General features: G+C 42.7%; 1 protein-coding gene across 3 annotated transcripts in view; it reads right to left on the bottom strand.

The window, feature by feature from the left end:
• Positions 1 to 14,757, bottom strand: part of ncor1 (nuclear receptor corepressor 1) — a 53,408-nt gene that overhangs the window by 7,533 nt on the left and 31,118 nt on the right. For 2 of the 3 annotated variants that reach the window (XM_068729426.1, XM_068729428.1), the window contains exons 18-33: positions 11,523 to 11,659; positions 11,324 to 11,426; positions 9,234 to 9,666; positions 8,999 to 9,122; positions 8,710 to 8,887; positions 7,872 to 8,039; positions 4,794 to 4,960; positions 3,541 to 3,655; positions 2,650 to 2,726; positions 2,353 to 2,521; positions 2,134 to 2,259; positions 1,959 to 2,042; positions 1,605 to 1,855; positions 1,094 to 1,400; positions 528 to 767; positions 108 to 305 (exon numbers count right to left, since the gene is read on the bottom strand). In XM_068729426.1, coding sequence (XP_068585527.1) covers positions 108 to 305; positions 528 to 767; positions 1,094 to 1,400; positions 1,605 to 1,855; positions 1,959 to 2,042; positions 2,134 to 2,259; positions 2,353 to 2,521; positions 2,650 to 2,726; positions 3,541 to 3,655; positions 4,794 to 4,960; positions 7,872 to 8,039; positions 8,710 to 8,887; positions 8,999 to 9,122; positions 9,234 to 9,666; positions 11,324 to 11,426; positions 11,523 to 11,659 — 2,877 coding nt within the window. The remainder of the gene's footprint in view (positions 1 to 107; positions 306 to 527; positions 768 to 1,093; positions 1,401 to 1,604; positions 1,856 to 1,958; positions 2,043 to 2,133; positions 2,260 to 2,352; positions 2,522 to 2,649; positions 2,727 to 3,540; positions 3,656 to 4,793; positions 4,961 to 7,871; positions 8,040 to 8,709; positions 8,888 to 8,998; positions 9,123 to 9,233; positions 9,667 to 11,323; positions 11,427 to 11,522; positions 11,660 to 14,757) is intronic. The other variant, XM_068729427.1, reaches the window with a different exon arrangement.

The following is a 14,757-nucleotide window of genomic DNA, read 5'->3' as shown; positions in this document are numbered from 1 at the left end:
CACTACTTCACAAGCACACAGTCTGCATACTACAGCCCCTCCCTCCCACGGCCTCTCCCCTGCCTGTTGTGGCAGGTGAGAGAGGGTCAGCTGGTGCAGGTCCGTACCTCGAGCCCCGGTTGCGTAAGGGATAGCGACGGGCTGTTCCCGTGGTGACAACCCTCGGGCCATGTCAGGTCGGATGACTTGCATCTGCTGGGAAGTGATATAATCATTGAGGATCGTCTGCCGTGTGTTCTCCATGGTGTACAGCTGGTAGGTGTTGTGGTAGCCTGTTGGAGATGGCTGCCTGGGGAACATGAACGCTGTAGCAGACGGCGGGAGAAAAAAAACAAAAACATAACAAAACATATGAACAGAAGGCTCACAGATACCGATCACCACTGCTGACGTCAATAGCTGAAAAACATCCCAGCCATGTAGTCCCTATGAATTAGTGGGCCTGAGCTGCCTTCGTCAATTTACTCAGAAACAAGGCTATTATTGCTCTGGTTGAAGTTATGGTGGAGAGAATATAAACACTGTACCAGGATCCAGCCCTCTGTGCAGGGTCATGGTCATGGCAGGGTCGAGGTGTGGAGGCAGGTGGGGTCTGTACACTTCCCCAGGTCCGACGGGCCGGTGGTGGGGATCGAAAGGACTGTGAGAGGCTCCAGGGTGAGGGTCACCACCCGACACTGGAGACTTGGCTGGGACACTGTCCCTCTGTGTCGGGGTAATGGTACTCTTTCTTTCATGAGTAGCAGATTTCCCAGAGCTCATAACACCTTTGTAAAATAGAGGAACACAAGGCTCATCAAATGAGTTGATGCTTTGTTAAACAACAACTTAATATCATCTCCTGACAGTATATCTGTGTCACACAAAAAGAAACCAGTAATAAATGTTCGCCTAATGCCCTCACCACTGGGTGCACATTACGCATTTTTCTGAATATGCTTATTCTAGCAAAGATGACCTGGTTTAGCAAGATAAATGCCTCAATATATTTTGTCTAGCTCTATAATTGTTGTATTTAGAGCCCTGGGCAAGAAATGAATGGCTGAGAACCTGAAGTTCCATAGTTTGTAAATAAAATGGTTACGTAATATACCCTCTGGTCCACGTCCCAACATGGGTGATCCTCTGGACACAGGATTGGTGCTGTAGTTGACAGGGGTCCTGCGAGCATTGGGATCCTCATACATACTGGGGCTAAGTTGGGATTTGTTAGCCTCCTGGTGTGTGGAGCGCAGGACAGAGGTGGTGGAGTTGACCACGGTGTGGCGTACCGCCTTGCTCTCCTCGTATTTGGCCCGTTCCATGGCCTCGAGCTGGGGCATGCTGTGGGGGAGCTTAGAGGGACTGGTGATTAGGGACTTGACGTTGTGCTTGATAGTAGACTGGTTGAGAGGGTGAATCTGGTAAATGAAAGTAACAACGGGTCAGTCGTCAATTCATCACCAATATCATAGGTTACATCAAGTCTGTATATTTGTTAATTTAGCATATTCATATATCAAAAGGTTTGAGGTAAAATACAGCCTCAATATCAAATCCATTAATATGGCAACGTGTTCACGGAACTGATCTAAAGAATGGCAGTAGTCAAAAGTCATATTTACCTGAGACATGGAGCCCTCCATAACCCTCCTGTCTGACAGGTCAGGGGTCTTGCAGATGTCCTGGCCAGACTGATCCTGTCTGGGGATTTCGTGAATGGAGCGTCCCAGCTCTTTGATAGTATTGACTCCCTCATAGGGCTTGCCCTTGCCAATGCCCCCTTCGAAGGAGCGGATCGGTGGGCTCTCTCGCTTTATCTGTTTTCCATATTTCATGGCATCTTCATAAGTCTCTGCAGCGGTTCTAGGTGTTCCTGGAAAGATTTGAAAAAGTATTACAGCCTGTTATCAGAATTTGATGCTACTTGTAACCGTTTGTGATTTATGGGACTGTGGCTAGCTTTGCAATGAGCTTACCTTGCATGATAGATCCTGTGATCAATGGTCTTTCCTTAGGATCTCCATGTGGACCTTCTCTGGGCGAGGCTCTGCTGATCAACCCTGAGAAACAAACGAGCACAATCACTCTCCTGATACAGGACAACCAAACCAGGACACACTGTGTATACTCATACAAACACACGAGCAGTACCCTCAAATGGAGCTCCTTCCCTTCCAGAGTATCCCCTGCCCATGGGTCCCTCCATCATGTCGTAAGTGCGCTTCAGCTCATGGCCTGTTCTGGGGCTGCGGGTGTTTTCTCTGGGGTTCTTGATAGCTTTTGAACACAAAAATACATGATGAAGTTTGTGTGCTTGGTAAAGCAATACCAGTTATAATTATTTGCTGTATCAATAATCAAAGCACTTACCATCATACGAGAGTATGTGACCACTCTTGCCTTCATAGATGACATGGCCTTTAGATAGCTGCTCTCCCCTTGCCTTGTCTGGGCTGCTCAGGTCCTCTGTGGCCAACTTTGTGATCGTGCCCTTCAGGAGGTCAGCAGCAATGCTGGACTGGGGCAGGGCCGGTGTGCCCTATTTTGTAGAGAAGAGCAAAGATATAATATAACATAAAAAGCAGAATCACATAGCCTTAAATATTGGACAACTGAAAACTGTCACTTATCTATTCCACAGCAAAAATCACTGCATCCATTTATTACCTGAGTGATTGATCCTCTCATTGTCAGACCCTCGCCCATCTTTGCTGGGTTGCCTCTGCCATCCTGTATGGATGGAACTGCAGAGGGGAAAAAAAGAGTTTAAGTAACAATCTCAAAGATCTGTCATTGAAAGAGGTAACACAGAATTGATTGAGCCTATGGCCCCAATAAGGAAAGCTCTTGTATTTGCAGTATTACAAACTGGGTGTCTGTTTGTGACATCCCTGGGAAAGTGAAGCATTTTACACCAACCAGCAGTGGTTGGTGTGCCAGAGAGAGTAGGTGTAGATAACGCAACAGATTTGCTCTGCTAGCGTTGCAAGTAATCGTTTACTATGGCCGAACAAACAAAGAAAAGAGCGATGACTACAGACGATGAAACTTCAAAGACATGTGCAAAATAAGTGTTTGTAGGTTAATAGCTTTAATATAATGGTTGTAGCTTTAAGGAACAGTAACTGATGCAGTTCAGGCTCAATGACGGTAAAGACACCGCTTCCCATAAAGTGGATAAAACCCTGGTATCCAATGTTCGTGTGATCTCAAATTAAAATATTATTCTCATGGCTATGTTCTCTCTCTGTCTCTCTGGATGGATGAATTTATATAACTTTACTTTTTAGTCATCACAACAACTGCCAAACAGCATGGATATTTTAAGTGTGCCATGAGTGATCCATCTATTTTTATTAATATGTTTGAGCTTGCAAAAAAGCCATTATTCAATAAAAGCTTGCTTTAGCAAAATGCTATGATGCAGAGAGATAAAACCTTACAGCCTTCAAAATATAGTAATCCCTCAAGAGGTGTCGTTAAACTAGGCCGGGTCGGGACTTAATGTCTAAAGCTGTTGCAAGCCTACTCTCAGTAATGTGACAGTCTGTGTCCTACCAGGCTTGTTAGGATCCTGCTGCCGAGGCAGACCCAGAGAGATGGAGCCCACTGTGCTCTTCGTCCCCTCTGGCCCATAGACGGCGTGGGACGGCAGGTATGTGCCAGGAGTTCCCTGGAAAAGCAGGAACAAAGATCACATTTCAAGGTCAGGTCAATGAGTTCATGAAAACAAAAAAGTAGTGTCAAGTGAAGTTGATATTCTTTTGTACGTTTCAGTTATTCATTTACAAACTAAGGTAAATGATACGATACCAGCTAATAAACAAAAAGTCTTAATTTTCCTGTCTAATACACATTTTACTATGGCCTAGTTACTCGGGATACACCTGTGCTAACTGTTACCAAGAGATGAACACTGTAAGCACTATCATGCACAAGACACAGGAAGCTTGTTCCATCTCTGTAGAGCTGTGCTACCAAAAAAAACTTATATAACAATGGTGAATATGTTGAAAAAAACAAGACAGAGCAGACATTTTTACTGCTCCTTCTCCATATGTAATTTTGTTTCATAAAGAATAATTATTCTACCTGGCAAGTTCAATGGATGACAATTGTATTACTTATAATTTTACGTATTATTTATTCAAAGTTTCTCTTCCAATAGTCTTTGACAGACTGAAAAAAATTATAGGAAATAGCATTATACAAGACCTGCAACCATTTTTGAGTTGCATCCATTTCGGTGTCCCTTATCTACGGTAAGCCTATTGCAAAGTTCTGTGTCTTTGTAATTAATGATCCATAATATTCTCATAATATATTGGAACATCAATCGCATCATAAAATGACTGTGTGCATTCTCAACACGTATGAATTTAATGATTAAAAAGGTGCTCTGTGGAGTTTTCTTGTAAGCAAATAAAAGTTGATTGAGTTCAGTGTTACTCATCAAAACACATTGTGCATCCTTGACCTTTAGCAAATGTGTTGTATGCATTTTCTTTCTCATAAAACATTTGCAACAAACACATTTTCAAGTATTTTAAGTATTTCTAGCATTGTTTGTATTCATGTTAACATGCTTGGAATATTGTGAAGCCAATTTCAGGAACATGCATCACATAAAATCTAAACGGGGACCCACTCATTAAAAATAAAAATAAAAACCAGCTCCATAGCACTACTAAAAGGAACTCCACAAAGAACCTTTAAGGTCTGTCCTCGCTATGGTGTGAATGTCAGTGGTGTGGGTACTAAGAGGACGGTTGCTGGGTCCAACAGTACACCACATCCCCTTGGGGTCTTACCTGTGAGATGGAGCCCCCCTGGATGAAGGAGGGCTTGTCTGTGGGCTTGGAGGTTGGAATGAGCGGAGGAGGAGAGGGAATGTTGGGAGGTCGACTGGGTCTGCTGAACGTCACGCGGACTCCATCTGGCATACTCTGGACCAGCTGGTTGGCGGCAGGGTGGAGGACTGTTGGAAATATGAAAAAATAATCTGAGAAGGCAGCTTACTAGCCAACATTTGAGGATTAGATACCTACCTAAACAGCAAAGTATTAAAAACTTTTTGCACACATAAAAACCCCGAATATCTGCTCACACAGTAATCTAGATCGGTCCACTAAATGTTTCTGCCTGCCAGACACCACAAACTTCAACCAACCCAACATAAGGCTTCCATTAAGCTCCATTTCCCATCAAAGACTCCATGATAAATTATTCAGCGGAATTCTGAGCAACTCCAGTGAGTGACAAAGTCAGCACTGAAGACCTCAGTTACTAGTCTGTCCTCAACTTGAGGTAACCTTGGCCCATGCCTGCTGTCTGATTTACCGTCTCCTGGGAAAACAGAGTAGAGAAAATGGATCATAACGCACAAACACTAGACCGGGGGTAACCTCCATGTAGGGAGTGTGCCTCATGCTCTGCACTCTACAAAATCAAAAATGCAAATGCTTGTGCGAGAGCTCCTCCAGCGGGGAATGGACGTCATCATCCCGCTGGCTCATACAGGGACAGACAAGAAAACAAGCAGCTCTATGACAAATTTATAAATCCTTGTTGGAGGGAGACTGTGTGTCAAACATTAACATTCAGGCTACAGTTCACCATCAGGGACAACCTAATTTGTCAGGCCGTGGGACGTATGTTTGCCCCAAATGGCAAACAAGAAAAGCTATTGTAGTCAAACTCAAGTAAAAGTCCAAATATCATTTCCAAACAGAAAACAGCTGTGGAAATTTCCACAGGAAATGTTTTAGGCACCCTAGTTTGGTGGACTGCATCCCTTTGGCTTCCTAAAGCAGAAGAAAGCCTATGCTGCTGTCCTTGAACCATAATTCTGGGATCTTTTAAATAATGAGAAACTATTTTGCCAGCAGGATCGTCAAACTTCTTAATAGTTTTGATTCTACTACTGTTCCCGTCATACATTACTTTGCTATTGTATCACTATAAAATTCTTGCAAGTATCTGAAAACGTCCTGTATGCATAAAATCTTGGGTGATCCACCTGATGTAGCTTTCATTCAGTGTCACAACGGCAATAACAAAAATCCTGTTTAAGAGAAGCATAATGATTGTGATGGGCCAGGGGAGGAAGCTCACTATACATGTTTAAAAGAAGTGAAGAAGAATTCAACTGAAAAATATCTTATTTGATAAGGGTCTCATTACAGTTCATGGAGCAATAGTGTGAGTGTGAGAACATTACAAATGTAATTTGTATAAAACAGGCAAAGGTATTTCTAGCCATGTGTGCTTCTTTATATTGAAGCCATGAGAGGGAAGTGGGGAAAAATAATTCTGGTGAACCATTTTCTAAGTTTGCTTTAAATAGCTTTCTCTCCTGTGTTTATGACTTCAGAGCCTTTATAGACTAAATATAGTTATTCATCATGATTCATTGGGATGTAAATACAAAAGTGTTTTTATGTGCATTTATGTTTTTCCCATTAAGTAAAAAAACTCCTTTGATGTCGTTGTGCCATGTCATCATATTCACAACAAATTGGGCTCATGACATATTACATAATTAATTGAAAGTGAGGAGATGGGGAATAAATGACTGTAGGTGATTGACTAAGCAAATACAAACAAATGGTGCTTTCTTCCATCTTCTTAGTCATGGACATGTGAATGACACTGGCTTTGAAAAGCGAATACATTTTAGGGTAACTGTTATCTTATTCTATGCAACAACAACAACAAAATAAGAAAACTGGTGATGATGGCAACTATTGACAGGCAGTGATTCACTCATCACCTCTGCCTCTTTTTGAGTCAGAATGTTGGACAAAAGCCAAAATTCGGGGTGAAAGAAGTGCGCTAATGTTTTCTCTGTGCACTACTGAACAGACCAAAAATGAAATGACTCATACATCGACATAATCTCTGCTGTTATAAAAATCACCAACCTCATCTCTAGTATGTGATTATGACCGAGAGAGCAGACTCATGCTTGTTTGACTGCTACTGTGCTGTACATGTGTACAAGTGCAGGGATACAGGTTCTGCGTGGCCTCGAAGCACATATCCATAATGTTACTTTTTATTTTTAAATGTTGTTAATTAACAAACCAAAACATACTATACAGAAAACGGCACATTGTCATAATAAAAATACTAGAAGCATTTAAGCGTTTAATATTTCTTGACAGAACTTTGACACAGGTTTCAAAATATATTTCTCATGTCAGCCTCCAAAACAGTCCTCCTCTGCTACAATTTTTAAGGTATAATATGAAGGAATTTTCTAAAAGACAATATAGACTCATACAAAAATGATCCCAGTCAATCATCATTGATGACCAACTAGAAGTGTGCACCCTCTGCCTGTGTTTTCTCTTTTCTTCTTATTTTGCTTTGTTCCAGACATTTCTAGGCAAGGCATGCAGCCCGATCAGGTCGTCAAAGACCGACGCTTGTCACGCCTCTCTGAGGCTGATACAAAACCGCAGTGAAACAATCAGAAAACAACATGTTATTTCTCCGATTCCCTGCTTTGTTCTCACCAACGCCTCTCCCTCACCTCATTCCATCTACAGCTTGCTAAACCATCACAGCAACTGACAAATGTAACATCTTATACCTCCAACTTCAAATAAAGACAATCAAGCAACTGTATACCCATATAAAAAACAGGCTGTGCTGTAAAATATAGATATCAATACATGTCAAAGTGAAATACAAGAGGGGCTCAAACATAAAGCATACTGGCAGCCCAAGCTAGAGAATATTCTATTGCCAAGAGAGTCTAAAAAGTGCCTCCATTGTCAAACACAATAAACTCAATGGGAGTCAGGAAAGCCTTGTTTGTATCAGCAAGGGAAGGGAGGAGGCAAAGAGGGAAGGAAGGAGGAGGTGAACATGTGTGCTTTTACCTGGTGGCACACTGTAGCGGGAGGCATTGGGGGCGTTGGGGTCAGGCTGGGGTGAGGCCTTGCTCAGCTCCCTGGGGGAGAGTCTGTAGGGAGAGCCTGGCCGACCAGAGTGGGCCTCCTGGTCCAGAGCCAGCTTCATGTCATAAGTCATGTAGGGTAAGGGCTTACCTGCAGTACACAGGCATAAAGGACAAAGGGAAGACCACTATTAAAACAAGAACTCAAGGCCGGTGAGCATTGCGCTGAATGGACGGCCCTGTACAACTAAACACCGCCAACTGGACACACACCCGCCGAAACCTTTGTAATAAATAGCTTTGTGTCAAAGCTCAGCTTCTTTTCTCTTCGCAGCACCCTGACTAAAAGGTGGTAAAAGCTTTGCAAAAAATCATGCTGCAATGTAGTCTGCCAAGTGACTTCTCCACGCTCCCCTCTGACGCTAAGTGGCTGACCTATGCCTGACTGCCCAGAGGCAGCAAGTGTTTTATTCTGACACGCTCAAAACAGTTCAACTTCTAAAAAAACACCAAAGTACCCTTTTTCCTCCAAAGGCATTTCAAGCAGGGCATCAATGAGGATTTCACCTCCGAGTTTGCATCACTTGTAAATCAGGGTCTGCTAACGCTTTTGTCTTGGCTCCGGCTGAACCACATTACGACAGTCCAGATCACCCTCAAACGTTTTCTTTTTTGAAACTGAACAAAAATGAATGGTGCCTATGAAATGCATTAGCTAAAAATAGTCCACTGCTGGCAGCGACAGGGGACAAGGCTGACGGAGCGATGAACAGGAAGAGGGAGCGATGAGGACAGAATGAGGGTAGTTTTTGTTCTCTTACCATCTCTGTCTATGACGGTGGGGCTGCGGGTGTTGAAGGGCGGTCTGCGCTCCAGGTCTCCCAGATCCTGCCTCTGCTTCTCCTCTTGGTGCGCCGACTCGTGCACGGCTTTGATCTGGTGTTGCAACATGGCGAAGCCACTGATGGGCACACCGCCGGGGCCAAAAGGGCCGGGCACCTAGAGAAACAAAGGAGGGAAAAGGTGTTGTTGCTCCATTGTACAGAGAGCCCTAATGCATGCCCTGCCTCTGTGCCAGTCTAAATGGATAAACCTGAAGCTGTGACTAACCATAGATGGGATGTTAGCAGCCCGCTGCTGCATCTGCTGGATGTTGAGTTGGGTTTGCTTAGGCGAGGACACCAGCACAGAGCCTGGAGGGTTGAGCAATGTAGGCTTGTCCATGGAGAACATTCTGCAGAGGCACAAAGCATAATATATAAATGTCCCACTCGGAACCATAAGCATGTCCTATTCTTGTCAAACGCAAGTATGTACACAGAACATGAATTACATGAAAACGCACCTCTGTCTTTCAGACTCCGCTTCCACATCCTCGTCAGCACTGCAGGTGGCGCTGGAGTCATTATCCGAGTGGAGTTCCCTGTGCCTCTCGCAGTGATCTCCCTTTTCTCCTCTCTCCCTGATGTCAGGCTCCATCTTGATCTGAACATCTCCGGTCTTCATGTCGACATCCTGAGGTTCAGTTTTGGGATGCACTGAGCCTGCATAGGAAGCCATCCTGGCCTTTTCCTCCTGAGATCCAGTCTCACTCTCGGGGCTTTTCTCTTCCTTGACACAGAGTCCTCTGTATAAGGGCTCCAGGGCCTTTCCATTACTGGCCTGACCTTTGTCCTGGTCAGAGCAATGAGCATCTCCTGCAGCGCTGTCTGCCCTCTTGGAGTCGCCAGACTGAGAGGGGGAGGGAGCACTCTCTGTATCAGAGCTGTTGTCACCGCCTGAGGAAGCATGGGAAGATTAATTAGTACAAGTCAAACAATGCATCAATTTGAAGACGTTTAAGCCAATTTGAATGCCTTTTAAGAAAAAAAATTCTAAAAATGACAATAAATGAAGGTCAGTCAAGACCCAAATCTACCGACAGGTGATCTATCATGTAGAAAAAGCCTCACTTAGAAGACCAATTGTATCAGGATCGTGAAACAAATGACACTGAATCAATGATTAACCCAAGAGACCACAAAAAACAAAAAAAGTGGCACACAGGCTCCATGTAATAATCCAAAAAGTTAACACTTCACACATTTCTTTCTTACTATCTGGACTTTATCCAAAGTCACGTTTTGCTTCAGCACACACGTAACAGCCAGTTTCTATTGCATCTAATCTATGAGGACTTTTTGTTTAACTAATGATCTTGCTTCATACCATTTAAGATTGCCTCTGCTAAAGCCAAGGCCTTAAAGATACGACAAAACAGACTTTCAAAATACACAAATAATCTAATAATAATTAATCTAATCTGTTTACGCTTGAGTTGAAGTATCTTGAATGCCAATTGCGTAGACATGAGACAAAAGCATCACCCTGAACAAACTGCATTTTAAAAAGGGATAAAAAGATGAATTTGTGTCTGAACATCATACAGTACATCCTTAAGATAGAAACTGCGTATTTTAAAAACATCTTCCTGCCTCTGTTGGTTTGCATATTGTCTACCGCTGCAGTTGTTGCCATGGTGATGGCAGTCCAGATGGTATGTCTATGAAAAAACAATTTGCAGATGCATTTTATGTATCAAACCAAAATCAGAGAAATACGACAAACATTACAATGTCGGTAAGAGCACTTGAACAGAGCTGTGCGAATGCCTCCTCTGGTTTCTCCCTCTACTGTCTGATGTAAATGATGTGAAATCAACAGGCTGCTGATCACGGAGACCTCTAGAGCGCAGTTTGGGTTTCCATGGAACAAAGACAAAGTCAAATAAACATGACAGAAACCTTGTGACCTCCCACTGTCGCCACTGCTATCATGTGAACTGGAGGCTGTTTAAATTACATACAAGTCTGCTGAGCCTTAAAACAGAAAGGACTTTATTACTTTGCTGAAATTTTTAGCAAAAATCTATTTCTATACATTGCACGCTAACTTTTTCATAGGGGGCTGTCTTAATCATGTGAAGATAAGGACCTTTGGAGCGCAGGGAGGCGGGTAGACAGGCAGCCTCGCTGGATCAAACAAGTGGACCGGTACTTTGTGTTCAAAGAGGAGCCTTTGTTGAGTCTTCAAAGCCAAGAATTGTTATGCAACAGGCGCCCATGTACTCAGAATTGGTTCATATCTTTTATCTCCACCTCTCCCCCTCTTGCTTCTTTTCATTTGATCTTTTTTTTCTCTCTCATTAAAAAAAAACAAAAAAAACTACAGTCAGTAGAGAGCAAACCAAGTGCCATCAACTCAAATGAAATCCTTACGTGACAATTCAGAGGGCATTTTGGATCGGGCTTCCCGGCTTTACACTGTACTTATCGCTACGCTCTCTCTCTCTCCACACCTGCTTTACTTCACTATGTCCAAAACAAATGTGTTCGGGCATGAGCGTGTCTGCGTGTTTGATGATGAACACGTGCTTCCTATCATCATTTCTCTGACCTTCACTGTCATCTGCATTGTCGTCATCATCGTCGTCATCGTCAGGTGACGCCGCGGCTAGACCTTCGCCTTGAGACCTATCAGCACGAGCCCGCCGTGTGTCCTGGGAAACAGAAAGAGGAGCATTTAGCATTCAGGCGTTACTGTTACAACAGTTCAACGACCAACCGTAACAGAAAGCGGACGTCAAATAGCTTACCTGCTTATGCTGCTGGAGCAGGTTGTCCAGGTTGTGACGTCTCTTGTAATTGAAATAGAAATTCTTGCACTGTGCCTCGCTTTTGGTGCCCACCATTTTGGCGATTGCTGTCCAGTTTCGCCCATGCTCAACTAGCCCTGGTGCAGGACAAACAAGACAATTCAGCATGAGAGACGTGCAGCCTTTAGACGCTTTGGAAGAATACAAATTAATGAGAAGGTGTCGTGAGCTAATGCTCTATCCGACTAATTATAGTAATTGTAAGCACTGTTTTAAAAATTGGATTCAACTGAAATGATCTAAAGGAACAGAGTGGTGAAGCCAAGCCATCAAAGCCTGATTTGGCATTTACATACATGTAATACTTCTCATATTTCCAATTATGCTGTATTAGTGCCATTACTATGATTCAAGAAGATGATCTCAATGCACTCTCAACAGTCTCTCTTTCAAGTGGAAAGTTGCTGCAGTTGCTAACATTATTGACTGCAAACCTTTGGTATTTCTTCGAAATGACCCTCTCCTCGGTTGCTATGAGCTGTGCACACAATCAGCTTTGATGGTCTCGCTAAACTTTAAAACGACTCTGCCAACCTGCAGTGAACTGGAAGACTGCCATTTACCTTTGACATTAGGGCTTCTCCTCTCTAAATCCTGTGATCCTGTGACGACCCCCCCCCCCCCCCCCGTCCTACTGAGACGAGGCATACTGACAGCTTGACAAATCACCAACAAACCCCCTTTACTGCTCTAGCTAGACGAGGGGATTGGGGCATTGAGAGTTTTCGGAGTGACTCATCTTTGTTTGGGGTAAAAATGATGCCCTTTGTTTTTGTTTTGACCACTATGGTATCTTCATCTAGCAGCCATGAAAATAAAACGCTCTTGCACACAACGATCGCTGTCAGCAGGATCCTCCAAATAATCTACACTGTTACAAAGTGCACCTAGATGTTTAATAGCATAGCCGAGCACTGCTCACAACACATTCAACACAAAATAGTTCTCACAAGTTGTGGCACCCTTCACTTCAATATCTTAAGATAAATTTACACTTGGTTCCTCAAGCGTCTTAACAGTTACATTTGTTGCATGACAAATGAAAGCATCAAGTGCAATCAAGTGAAACGATCACACTTCCTCAATGCTGCCAGCTCTGACAAGATGGCCGTTTTTTTTCACTGCTGAATCAGCTTAAAACTTACCATAGATAAATAAAATAGTTTACCATCGCAAAGATATACCCACACAGGTTGCAGCCTTGACAAAAGTCCCTGAGAGAGCTAAGTAGATGTTCTCAGATCTTCATTTTATTATTTTGGTTTGGTAGATACTCGGAGTGGCAAATCTAATTACTCTAAATGTATTAAGGAATAACTTCCAAGGCCACCTTTGTGAAGCTCATAACATTCAATTTTAAGTTGCAAGAGAGGAGTTACATAATTTCTTAATTAACGTGTTCTATTTTGTCTAAATAATGTGCTTGCAACAAGCACATACAGTGCTGTGAAAAAGTATTTGCCCCCTTCCTGGTTTCTTATTTTTTTGCATATTTGTTACGCTTAAATGTTTCAGATCATCAAACAAATTTGAATATTAGACAAAGATAACCTGAGTAAATACAAAATGCAGTTTTTAAATGATGATTTAATTTATTAAGGGAGAAAAGCTATCCAAACCTACTTGGCCCTATGTGAAAAAGTAATTGCCCCCTAAACCTAATAACTGGTTTTGCCACCCTTGGCGGCAACAATTGCAATCCAGCGTTTGCGATAACTGGCAATGAGTCTTTCATGTCGCTGTGGAAGAATTTTGGCCCACTGTTATTTGCAGAATTGTTTTAATTCAGCCACATTGGATGGCTTTTGAGCATCAACAGCTTGTTTAAGGTCATGCCACAGCATCTCAATCAGATTTAAGTCCAGACTTTGACTAGGCCACTCCAAAACCTTCATTTTGCTTTTTTTGAGCCATTCAGAGGTGGACTTGCTGGTGCGTTTCAGATCATTGTCCTGCTGCATAACCAAAGTGCGCTTGAGTTTGAGGTCACGAACTGATGGCTCGACATTCTCTTTCAGGATTTTCTGGTAGAGAGCAGAATTCATGGTTCCATAAATTATGGCAAGTCGTCCAGGTCCTGAAGCTGCAAAGCAGCCCAGACCATCACACTACCACCACCATGTGCGACTGTTGGTATGATGTTTTTATGAAATGCTGTGTCAGTTTTACCAGATGTAACGGGACGCACACCTTCCAAAAAGTTCAACTTTTGTCTCGTCAGTCCACAGAATATTTGCCCAAAAGTCTCGGGGATCATCAAGATGTTTTTTGGCAAATGTGAGACGAGCCTTTGTGTTCTTTTTGGTCAGCAGTGGCTTTTGCCTTGGAACTCTCCCATGGGTGCTATTTGTGCCCAGTCTCTTTCTTATTGTTGAATCATGGACACTGACCTTAACTGAGGCAAGTGAGGCCTGCAGTTCTTTCGATGTTGTTCTGGGGTCTTTCCAGACTGATTCATGTCAATTACTTTGTTTCTCATCTGTTCTTGAATTTCTTTACATCGCAGCATGATGTGTTGCTTTTTGAGATCTTTCAGCCGACTTCACTTTGTCAAACAGGTTCTATTTAAGTGATTTCTTGATTCAACAGGCAGTAATCAGGCCTGGGTGTGGATAGTGAAATTGAACTCAGCTTTCCAAAAAATCACAGTTGATTCATGATTTATCATGGGGGGGCAATTACTTTTTCACATATGGCCAAGTAGGTTTGGATAGCTTTTCTCCCTTAATAAAAGAAATTATCATTTGAAAACAGCATTTTGTCTTTACTCGGGTTATCTTTGTCTAATATTCAAATTTGTTTGATGATCTGAAACATTTAAGTGTGACAAATATGCAAAAAAATAAGAAACCAGGAAGGGGGCAAATACTTTTTCACAGCACTGTATGTCTGAAGCCCTAATATCTCCAACTTCCCTGAATACCAGTATTTGACTGTAATACCCGAATACCTCAATACGACAAGACAATCTTTGGTCACACATGGGAAGGGAAGATGATGATCTATTGGGTTTCTGACTTGCTTAAAGTAAATTTGTTAATGACCAAATCAATGAAAAACAGTTAAATTTGATTGCAGGTGAGAAAACTACATTCAATACAAAAATGTTATTCTATTTCTCCCAATAGAGCCGACTTCCTCTTTCCTCCATGAAAACCCTGATTTGACTGCTAGG

This window comes from Cebidichthys violaceus, unplaced genomic scaffold, assembly GCF_023349555.1.
Source record: "Cebidichthys violaceus isolate CVI_PGR_0920_01 unplaced genomic scaffold, fCebVio1.0.p SCAF_46, whole genome shotgun sequence".
Classification (NCBI taxonomy): Eukaryota; Metazoa; Chordata; class Actinopteri; order Perciformes; family Stichaeidae; genus Cebidichthys; species Cebidichthys violaceus.
Note: the sequence above shows the minus strand (reverse complement) of the source record. Positions and strands in the feature narration are given on the sequence as shown.